At 43.2% G+C, this 11,946-nt stretch overlaps 1 protein-coding gene across 1 annotated transcript; it reads left to right on the forward strand.

Annotated features, from left to right (window-relative positions):
• The first annotated feature begins 9,213 nt into the window (after positions 1-9,213).
• LOC117898608 lies at positions 9,214-10,405 on the forward strand. The gene is given in 7 exon segments (XM_034808158.1): positions 9,214-9,332; positions 9,334-9,395; positions 9,398-9,622; positions 9,625-9,675; positions 9,678-9,996; positions 9,998-10,107; positions 10,167-10,405. Coding segments are annotated over 7 exon segments (1,125 nt in total).
• Positions 10,406-11,946: the final 1,541 nt, after the last annotated feature.

The following is an 11,946-nucleotide window of genomic DNA, read 5'->3' on the forward strand; positions in this document are numbered from 1 at the left end:
CTGGGGCTGGTTGGTTGGTATCTAGTGTGTTTGCGCCTCCACGCTCACTTAGCTGATTGCAGTAGCTATCAAAAATTGGCCGGAGACAACGTGCCGTACGCGTGATATTATGTTGGGTCGTGCTCGTTCGCACTTGTCTCGAATTGCAGTGTGGCAGAGTGGCAGTGCCACATGGCCTGCCCCTCATACATCTTCATTCATATTGTCTGTCGCTTCAGGCAGAGACAGGAGCCTGCATGAAGGTAGGAAGGCAGTCGGAAGGAAAGGCTAAAAACTTTGTTAATTTTGTAGCAGCTCACGCAATAAAGCAAACGCAGGCAGCGCATCACGTGCCCATTTAAGTTGCAAGTTACAACGGCAACGTGCCGCATCCAGCTGATACACGAATACACAAACACACGAAAAGACACACACACATAAATGTGTATACAAACACAAACTTGCACACACACGAGTAGTTAGCTCATGTCAGAGTACATGTTACAGACAGCACAGCAGCAGAAACTCTCCGAGAACAGATCCCCCAGCCTCGGCTTGCATTTGATATTTTCACCTTTTTGCGGTTTATTTTCGAGCGCGTGTGCAATAATAAGATACTCGTTCGTATAGCTAGGAGAGCATAACGGAAGTCGAGGCAAGTTTTTGGCATCTACAACGGCTTAACCGGAAAGAGGTCGCTCAAGGGGCAGAGAGACCGAGGCCGAGGCAGGAGCAGTAGCGTAGACTCTGCTGCATAATCAGGCAAAAGCGCCGTCGACAACGACAACATTTATCAAATGAAATGCACGTGCCAAGCACTTGCCTGCCCTACCTTGCCCCTGCCACTCTGACTGCCGCTTCCGTGTGCCGCTCCTGGCTGTTTGGGATAAGGTTCCATAACTTCAGCATGAAGGGGGTTACCTACATAGGTATGAGTTGGTGACGTCTACTCAAATTGTACTTATTAGAGGAAGATATGTACACATACATACATATATGGAAATTATATGCATCCTCGGATAAGTCCATTAAATATATCAAAAATATTTTTGCTTTTTAAATCAATAAAGATTTGTGGACTGTTTCAAGCAGCAACGCTAACGTTTATGCCGTTTAAAATTTCAACTGCAATTAAAAAAGAAAACGAGAAGGGACGTGTGAGACGCGTCTTCTTACGCGTCACAACTTTTATACCCGGCACTCAGTACTACATCTGCACCTTAGCGGTTATTTGTCAAATTTTACATTTTTTCTTCATCTGTCATCTACATCAACGACACTGCTCACGCCAACACGCTCCTTTAGATCGCCACCCTCCCTTAAAGACACACACTGCAGAGTCGCGGCAAAGGCCGAGGCAGAGACGTGTCAGGGGGAGAGGCCATAAACAGCGCGAAGCAGAGTGTGAATGCTGCGGGACGGGGTGGGTTTGGCCACTGCAAATTAATTTCTTCATTGTGGCTGTAATAATGATCCAATCGTATCCCAATTTGGTGATCTGATAGATATGGTCATTCCCTACGGAATGGCGTTTTTTCTGCTATCTTCAAAATTGTAGATTTGGGAGGTTTTCGGCCTTTTGCGGAGGCGGAAGGGGGCGTGGCTCATTTTTGAAATACACTTGTAACAGTGTGAGCATACAGAAGTCTGGATGCAAAATTTGGTGGCTCTAGCTCTTGTAGTCTCTGAGTACTAGGCGCTCATCAGGACGGACAGACGGACAAACGGACGGACGGACAGACGGACAGACAGACATGGCTCAATCGACTCGGCTATTGATGCTGATCAAGAATATACTTTATGGGGTCGGAAACGTTTCCTTCTGTGCGTTACATACAACCGTTATCTGCACAAATACAATATACCCTATTTACTCTTCGAGTACCGGGTATAAAAAGAGCCGGAATGCATGTAGAATGCATTTGGGATTTCCAATAATGCATTCGGTTCGCCAAATGTTCATTATTTACAAAAGAGCGCAAAAAATAAAGAGTTGTTTTATTAATTTCAGTACACATATTTATTTGTGGAAAGAATATGTTTTTGTACCCCGGCGATCTATTCAGACAGTCTCTTACGTCTTTGCGCACAGTTGTTTAATTGTAAACCAATGGGCGCCTTCACCAGGACAACTAGATCACCGATCAATTATCCAAGAATTCATGGATCGGATTTTGAGAACTAGATCGTAAAAAAGTACGATCCATTGAAATCGTACCCGATCCATTGCTTTTGGCTCATATTTATAGCGGAAATATCAACAAGAGCACACAGCAGAAGAACGTAAACAAAGACAAATTATTTTAGATATCCTGAATTCCGCACAAGCAATGTTCAAATTTCATAGACCTACGAACGCAGTGTGCAATTCCATAATGCGGAGGTGGACGGAGATGGTTTGCAAGGGCGTGTATTTAAGAAAAAAGCAAACGAAAAAACGAACAGCTGTTCGTGCCAAGATCCTTAGTTTCTGAACCGATTACATGTACGACGTCCCGATGGTAAGTTATGAATCAGACGCGATCGCCAGGACTCAAAATCCGATCACTTCCAAGGACGGAGCAAAACGGAACAATTTATTCATGAACTTAAATTAGTTAAGCCGCTATTTTCATCGGGCCCTGACGGAGTTCCCGGCTGTGTACTCAGGTACTGTGCCGAGTCTCTGTGCGTACCTTTGCTTAAATTATTCAATCTTTCCATCCATTCTTCTAGCTTTCCCCATCTGGAAGGAATCCTTTATAATTCCTCTCCATAAGAAAGGTAGCAAGTCTGACGCTAAAAACTATAGAGGTATATCTAAGTTATCCGCTATTCCTAAAATGTTCGAGAAAATTTTAACTCCGCACTTGCAACATCTTTGCAAATCACTTATATCTCCAGCTCAGCACGGATTTATACGGCGGCGATCAACAACCACTAATCTTTTAGAGTTCACCTCCTTTGTCATTAAAGGATTCCAAGGTAACTTGCAGACGGATGTTATTTACACTGACTTCAGTAAGGCATTCGATTCTGTAAACCACTCTCTTCTTGCTCAAAAGCTCGACCTTCTGTTGAGATGGATTTCTAGCTACCTGTGTTCTAGGTCTCAAAGGGTCCTTTTCAAAAACTCCTTATCTTTACCTGTCATGGTTACTTCTGGAGTACCACAGGGTAGCCATTTAGGTCCCTTACTTTTCACACTCTTTATTAATGACCTGCCTTCTGTCTTAAAAACTTCTCGAATACTTATGTATGCGGATGATGTTAAGCTCTGTGTCCAGTATAAGGACATTTCATTTCACTCTCGCTTGCAATCTGATCTCAATAGCTTTCAGTCATGGTGTTGTGCAAATATGTTACACCTTAATGCCTCGAAGTGCAAAGTAATGACTTTTCATCGCTCCAGCCCCTTACTGGCACCTTACACCCTCTGCGGTAGTTCTCTTGAGAGAATTACATTAGTTGATGATCTTGGTGTTAAACTAGACCCCAAGTTAAAGTTTTCTGAACACATTTCTACCATGGTAAATAAAGCCATGGGTGTGCTTGGGTTTATAAAGAGGTGGTCAAAGGAATTTGATGACCCCTATATAACAAAGACTCTCTATATCTCGCTTGTTCGTGCCATTTTAGAATACGGCTCATGTGTATGGTGCCCTCAGTACAACATACATCAGGACCGTATTCAATCAGTACAGAAAAACTTTATATTATTTGCCCTACGGGGCCTCAACTGGGATGCAACTGTGAGACTGCCATCCTACCGTAGTAGACTTCTTTTAATAAATCTTCCATCCTTAGTTAGTCGTAGAAAAATGCTTGGTGTAATTTTTATGCACAACTTGATCAAGGGGGATGTAGACAGCCCTGACTTGTTGAGCCGCGTAAACTTTACGATTCCCATTAGACCCACTAGAAACTATATTCCTTTGTTCCTTCCAATGTGTAGATCGAATTATGCCTTGCACGAACCCTTTAGAGTGTTATGCTCGGATTATAATTCCTTCTATCACATTACATCCTCGACTCACTCCCTTCCTTTTCTTAAATCTCTTATACTAGCCTACCTCTCCCGTAGTTAATTTAATTTTTGACTTTGATAATTTTGCTTGCTTAGCTATAGTTGCTCTAGTTTAGTTGTGTTTAGTTCTAATTATCCTCGAATATTAGCCTAACATCTATATTTCCTGCATGCTCGCGACCGGTTCGGTTAATCGCGCCGCGCGTCATGTGGCAGCGCCCCTCGGTCGGTTGGGCGGGAGGAGGGCTGCGTTCTGCTGGGTTCCGCGCGTAACAGGCTTTGGCTTGGTGTCGCATGGGCCACTTGATGGTGCAGTCATTGCATATCAACGTCCAGACATTGCACTGAAATACAAGTGTACCAAGATCGCTCCCATGCTCGCCACGCTCGCTCCCACGCTTATCTCTCGAGCGAATTTTAAGTAAATTCTGAGTCTAATCCAATTTACACTTAAACTCCACAGTTGCATTAAGAGTTTACATCTTTCGCGTTTGAGTAGTCGTAGGAGCTAAGTCAGCTGCCAGTCGCAGTGCTTCCTTGTAATTATAATGAGCATAGTTTCGCGCATCGGTTTCCCTTTTTCAATGAATTAACATGTCGCAGCGATTTGCAAGTTGCAACCAGACTCGGATCCCTGTTATGGATAGATGAGTGAATGAATGAATGAATGGTGCTTAAGTGCAGTAGGCGCTTCTCTGCCGTACAGCCAGCTGGTTGTGACTGATTACAGAAATACGCGCATAGTAAGGAGCCCAACTTCTCCTCCTGCTGCACGTCTTGGAGTAGAGAAATTGCATTCTGCTGTCGTGGAAGTTTCCGCACCTTGCAACCAAGTGGCTGCTACCGATGCTGCTGATTCTGATGCTGCTGCTGCCACTCCCACTGTTGCCACTGTTCTTGCTGTTGTTGCTACAGCTGCCTAAGTGCCATGCATTGAGATTGAGTTGTTTTCCTTGTAGGAGTTCGATGCCTCCTCAACCTCAGTCTCTTCATCCTGGTGCTCCGCCATCAACCCCTAGCATCCTTGGGCGCATTCCACTTGAGAAAATCGATGATGTCTTGGGTGCTTTTGTTTTTGCAGCCGCACTTCAACTTGAAATGTTTTGATAAACTAGCTCTGGCTCTATGCAAAGAAGGTTGAAAAACCTAGGGAAAGGAAAGGATAGGAAAGAAAAGGAAAGGCAAGGCAAAGCCCAAGGAACTTTAATCAGCAACAAATGCAGCAGAAGCAGAAGCAGGGGCAGCAGCATCATCAGTTGTCAAAATGGTTAAGTAACAGAGTTGGAGTGCCAGAGGGGAAGTGCCAGTGCCAGAGGAGAGTGCCAATGCCATTTCAAGTGCAAAAGAAAGAAAAACTTTGGCCAACTGTCGAAAAACAAACGAAATGAAAGTGGTAAAACAATTGTCAATGCGTCAATTTGAATGGATTTCAGCTTAGAGCAGGCGACAGACAGATAAAAACATCAGGCCGTACAGAAAAAAAAACTTTCGCAATAGAAACTAGTAGTAGTCCTTGACCAAAGTGGCTAAGTACAGCAGTTACGAGAGAGATCCCTGAATCGGAACTATTTTTTTGGGAGAGATTTTTTGAGCAACAGACACAAATATCAGCTGCAAGCACCGCATATTTATACCCGGTACTCGAAGAGTAAATAGGGTATATTGTATTTGTGCGAATAACGGTTGTATGTAACGCACATAAGGAAACGTTTCCGACCCCACAAAGTATATATATATTCTTGATCAGCATCAATAGCCGAGTCGATAGAGCCATGTCTGTCTGTCCGTCTGTCTTGTTTGTCGGCTAGTTCTCGGAGACTATAAGAGCTAGAGCCACACAATTTTGCATCCAGACTGCTGTATGCTCACACTGAAACCAGTGTACTTCAAAAATTATACCCGCCCCCTTCCGCCCCCGCAAAAGGTCGAAAACCTCCCAATCCTACAATTTTGAAGATAAAGGACCACATCTTTCAGATCACCAAATTGGAATCTGATTGGAGCATTATTATGGCCACAATGAAGAAATTAATTTGCAGTGGCAAAACCCACCCCGTCCCGCAGCTTATATTTGTTTTTTTGCACATTTTCACATTCACACTCTGCTTCGCGCAGTGGCAGAGACCTCTGCCTCTGACACGTCTCTGCCTCTGCCGCTGCCCTGACTCTGCAGTGTGTGGCTCTAGGGGAGGGTGGCGAGCTAATGGAGCGTGTTGGCGTGAGTAGTGTTGTTAATGTAGATGACAGATTAAGAGAAAATGTAAAATTTGACAAATAACCGCTAAGGTGCAGATGTAGTACTGAGTGCCGGGTATAAAAGTTGTGACGCGTAAGAAGCGTCTCACAAGTCCCTTCTCGTTTTTATTATATTCTACTTGATTTCCATGGGTGAGTAAGCCAATAGAAAAGCCAATTAAATAATGCCACTAAACGCCACTTCATTGTGTACTCACAGCCATGCTAAGCAGCGCCAGTTGTCTGCGGAACACGCGCCACATGTGGCAGTTGCAGCCTGTTGTTGCAGTTGCAGGGCAGTTGGGCAGCTGCAAATGTTCATCAACATTGCGGCCGGAATTTGCACTCGATAATGCTTTGACCCTGGGCGATTTTGTCTATAAATGTACAGACATCAAGCAAAAGCAGGAACTGAAAGAGCAACGACTGGCCAATGTGTCCGATCAGCAGATCAAGATGAACAAAACGGAGCAAATACACCACCGCATGTCTATCTTAAACTTCCCAAAAAGTTTAGTTTTTTTGTTAAGATTCTCTTTTAATATTTCATATGCTAATAAAGATTACAAAGAAAATATCTTTTATCTGGCTGACCCGGCGAACTTCGCACCGCCTAACAGTCAATGAATGTCGTGTTACTTTTTAGCTGAACTAATTTAGGCTTTGATGAACGTAAAACAGTGATACAAAATAATATGTTTACATAGATAGAAACAAAAAAGTACCAACTTGCCAGCGCGTGATTTCATCGTTGGTATTGGATGTTTGGATACCAAAAACCGCCATGTAGCTCCTTTTCGTGACATATTTGCAAATGTATTTAATTGACGACCGAATTGCAATCACTTGGCATGCGCTCTAAAGCAGTCTTGAACAGCCTGACCAATGCATGATGTTCCTGAAGCATTTTCTGCAGATCTTGGAGAATTGCTCTCTTCGTAGCTGTGTTGATCCCTTGACGCCTGTCAAGTTGTTCTTCCATATTGCCCATGAAGTATATTTGCAAGAATTTATGCTGTGCATCTTCTATAGGTTGCAATGATCCAATGCGATGGTAATAGGATTTTTATTCAAGCACTTTGTGGTAAACGACATTCTTTGTTTTTTGGTCAGGCGCAAGAACAAATAAAACGGATGGTTTGCCGACACGTGAGCATGCCACGTACAATTGACCATGAGAAAAACATGCATTTTCTAGATTGAGGCCACAAATAGTCAAGGATTGGCCCTGTGATTTGTTGATCGCCATGGCGAAGGCAAGACGAATCGGGAATTGAATTCGTTTAAACTCAAAGGGCATATCCGTTGGGATCATCGGAATCCTTGGAATAAGAACTTCCTCATCTTTAAATTTTCCTTTAAGTATCGACGCGTGAATCACATTGCTCATCAGTTTTCTTATCACCAAACGCGTTCCATTACACAGTTTTGGTTGGTTTAAATTTCTAAGCATGATGAGAGGTGGTAAACCAGGCACATCCAAGGAGTTTAAAAATTCAGTTGGATAATTAGTGGCTTCTTCTTCGTTTGTTACACAGTCGATAGATTTGAATGAATACAGAGTACCTACGATTTGATTTTGAATTATAAGATTGAGGTCATCTACATCTTTATTTTTAGCGGCCAAAATTGCTCGCTCATTTAACCATTTAGTATTTTTGTGGTTAGCAATGATATCCGGGAATACTTTGTTGATAAGCTCGTCTTTTGATGATACGAAATTGCAACAATTTGGAGGAAATTAAATCAAACCGCTCGATTAGTCAACAGCAATACGGCCATTACCGATAGTCAGCAATTGCTTCGAGAAATCATCAGAAGATAGATCGTCCCATATGATGATTTTTTATGCTACTAAAACTTTGGCCATTGCGGAGTTTTTCGAAATTTTACATGTCGGTTGTTCAGTAGTTTGAAGGTTTAATGGCAATTTTAACGCTGAGTGGGCCGTACGGCATCCGTCTAACAATGTGTTTGAGAAGCACGAATTAAGGCCCTTATTTTCTCCATACTAACGCGGCGTTGTTCAACAATGCAACTCTCATATTTACAGACAGTTGAAGTTTCTTTACATATCGCCACAAATTTGATGCTTTGAGGCAAGCGTTTATTTCGTCGGCAGCAGTAGATCTTGGAATGACTGGTAGTGTTTGTCGGAAATCGACAGATAATAAAATCATTGCATCACCAAAACATCTCGAGTTATTGCGCAGATCTTTTAATGTTCGGTGTAGTGCTTCCAATGCGCGTTTGTGTGCCATTGTGCATTCGTCCCATATGATGATTTTTTATGCTACTAAAACTTTGGCCATTGCGGAGTTTTTCGAAATTTTACATGTCGGTTGTTCAGTAGTTTGAAGGTTTAATGGAAATTTTAACGCTGAGTGAGCCGTACGGCATCCGTCTAACAATGTGTTTGAGAAGCACGAATTAAGGCCCTTCTTTTCTCCATACTAACGCGGCGCTGTTCTCGTGCAATTTCTCGTTCTCCATCAGATAATTGACACGCGATATTCCGTTGGCTAATTGCACTACGGCTTCGCTGGGAAAGATTAGATCTTCTAGGACGCGGCATTGTTATTAAAATGATTAATACAAAATTAAACAAATAAATAAAACAAATATTAAATATGATTAAACAAATAGAAATGAACAAATGAACTTTTTAGACAAATTTCTAAACACACACATGATGTCTTCAGAAAAAATAAAGTTTTGGCTTTAAGGCCGCAACAAACAGGCCATAAAATGTTTTTAAGATGTATTCTGCTACTCGCGACGGAAACAAATCCAACAAATCAAAAACCATGGCAATCGGTCCAGCCGTTCTCGAGTTATAAGTGTTAAACCAAATACGACTTTCTTTTATATATATAGATATATTAGTAGCCTTGCCTTACTCGCGTCTCTTATCTATATATTTTCTTCAGTATATCTGAATATTTTACCAGCAGTTAGCTCAGCCCTGAGAGATTAGTTTGATTTGTGCAGTTATGGCAGCTGCAGGCCCCGCTTGGCTCTCTGCAAAATATCTGGAAGAAGCACTGCAACGGCACTATCAGCAACCACAACTACTTAAAGTTTCCTTGCTAACACGCATACGTAAATTGTATGGTGGTGGAATATCAGATAGCCAAGACCACGCTGGTTGACGAGGATGCGGATACACGATAGAAAACATCTACAATCGCGAGCTGCAGATTTATGAGCAGGTGATGCCGCAACTGCAGCCACTGGCAGGAGAGAGACTATGCCCCAAAGTCTTGCTCATCGGTCGGGAGGGAGGAGCGCTAGTCATGGAGGACCTCAGCAAGAATGATTATGTAATGGCATCGCGTTTGGAGAGATTTGATGAGCAGCATTTGAGATAAGTGGTCAGAAAATTGGCACTGATCCAGGTAGCCCGGCAGTGCTGGAGGATAGGATACTGGACGATGGCAACTCCCTGATAAAATACGAAGCTTTCGTTCGATTTTCGTGGGCTGTCTGATGTCGTGTGCGGACAAGCTCAAGACCCAACCGGGCCTTGAAAAACATTCAGAATTGTTGGAGCAGCTCTCGCCTCATTATATGAGACAGGCATTGCGGTGCTTTCAGCCCGACGCCGAGAACATAAATGTGCTGACACTCGGCTACGGTTGGACAAACAACATGATGTTCAAGTATGGGTGAAAGGCTGAGTCAATCGATGTGCTGCTGATTGACTTTCAGTATGCCTTTCTGGGCTTCCCCACGCTGGACATTCATCATCTGTTGAAAACCACAGCGGCGGAGATGTGTTTATGATAAGGTGTCTGTCTGCGAGTTGCAGAGGCTGAAGTTCCAGGGTCAAAGGCTGCCCAGTCGGAAACAGCTTCATTTGAATTCGGAGCAGAAGCGTTTTTATTGTTCGAGTCTTGGGTTATTTATAACTTAGATAATAGAGAATATATGTATATATGAACAGCTGTCCATTGTGGTCTTCTGCAACCTGTGCTGCTCAACAAGGATGCTTCGGATGCAGATCTCGCAGCTTTGCGCTCGGATGAGCCTAGAGGAATGAACATGAAGCGCAGACTGTACCTCAACGAAGCTATTCAGGCAAGCATTAGGCAACTGGTTACAGCATTCGAACTGGAGGGACTGCTAGACCCACAGCAATATGATGGACTTGCCCCTAATGAAGAGGTTTCTGGCTGCTTTTGATAAGCTTTAATTAGAAGGGAGGCTAATAAACATAAAGGATGCACACACCGGATGGAAGATACACACAGCCCCAGCCACAGCCGCCGGCATTTTAAAACCAGAAACACATTACATTCCAGCAAGCCAAAAAAAAAGGGCAACACATTTAACCAGCAAATGGCAACAAAGAAAGGCAGCAAATAAGCAGGACAACCATAACCCGAATAGTTACACACATTTTTATACCCTGCACTCGAAGAGTAAATAGGGTATATTTTATTTGTGCGAATAACTGTTGTATGTAACGCACATAAGGAAACGTTTCCGACCCCATAAAGTATATATATTCTTGATCAACATCAATAGCCGAGTCGATTGAGCCATGTCTGTCTGTCCGTCCGTCCGTCTGTCCGTCCGTCTTGTTGAGCGCCTGGATCTCAGAGACTATAAAAGCTAGAGCCACCAAATTTTGCATCCAGACTGTTACAAGTGTATTTCAAAAATGAGCCACGCCCCCGCAAAAGGGCAAAAAACTCTCAAATCTACAATATTGAAGACATACGATTGGATCATTATTATAGCCCAATGAAGAAATTTATTTGCATTGGCCAAACCCACCCCGTCCCGCAGCTTATATTTGTTTTTTACACATTCTCTCATTCACACTCTGCTTCGCGCAGTTTTTGGCCTCTGCTCCTGACACGTCTCTGCCACGAATCTGCAGTGTGTGTCTCTAGGGGAGGGTGACGAGCTAAAGGAGCGTGTTGGCGTGAGTAGTGTTGTTGATGTAGATGACAGATGAAGAAAAAATAAAATTTGACAAATAACCCCTAAGTTACAGATGTAGTACTGAGTGCAGGGTATAAAATTTGTGACGCGTAAGAAGCGTTTCACACGTCCCTTCTCGTTTCTTATTTTAATTGTTTAGCAGTGTTGATATGAATACTTATGAGTGAACGAGTGAATGAATGAATGGCCACTCGGCGTTCTGCGAGTGCGTGTCTGCCACGTAGCCAAATGGGAAAAGGAAAAATGAAAAGAAATGGAAATGCGAGTGGCAAGCACGTGCTGTCGGCAATGGGCTTTGGCTTAATTAAAACTTTAGTGCGAAATGCCAGCCAAGCTGTTGGAAAACTAACAAAATTGTGATGAGTCTGTGGCGTCTGCCGCTGGCATTTTGCATTCAAAACTGCATTAAAGCAGAGCACCATTAGGCGCTAAACTTTGCCATTTAGCTGGAGGCCTGCCTGCCTGTACCTGAAAATAGGCGGTAAGTTAGGTATTCAGAAATAGAGAGACAGATGCATTAGTGTAATGGACAGAGAGACGACCAAGCTGCAGAGACAATGGGAAAATTAACAGGACGAGGCTGCCAAATTCGAACTCGACGGTTCGCGCCAGGGCCCCAGTAACATTTCGCAAAATTCCAACTAGCCTAATGCATGTTTTTTAACAATTTTATTTCTGCGAGTGGGTGTATGTGTCTGTCTTTGGGTGTGTGACACAGTGGGTGTGTGTGTGTGCGTGTCAGCGCAAATCTCACTCGGAGACGTCCTCAACGC

This window comes from Drosophila subobscura, chromosome O, assembly GCF_008121235.1.
Source record: "Drosophila subobscura isolate 14011-0131.10 chromosome O, UCBerk_Dsub_1.0, whole genome shotgun sequence".
Taxonomy (NCBI): Eukaryota; Metazoa; Arthropoda; class Insecta; order Diptera; family Drosophilidae; genus Drosophila; species Drosophila subobscura.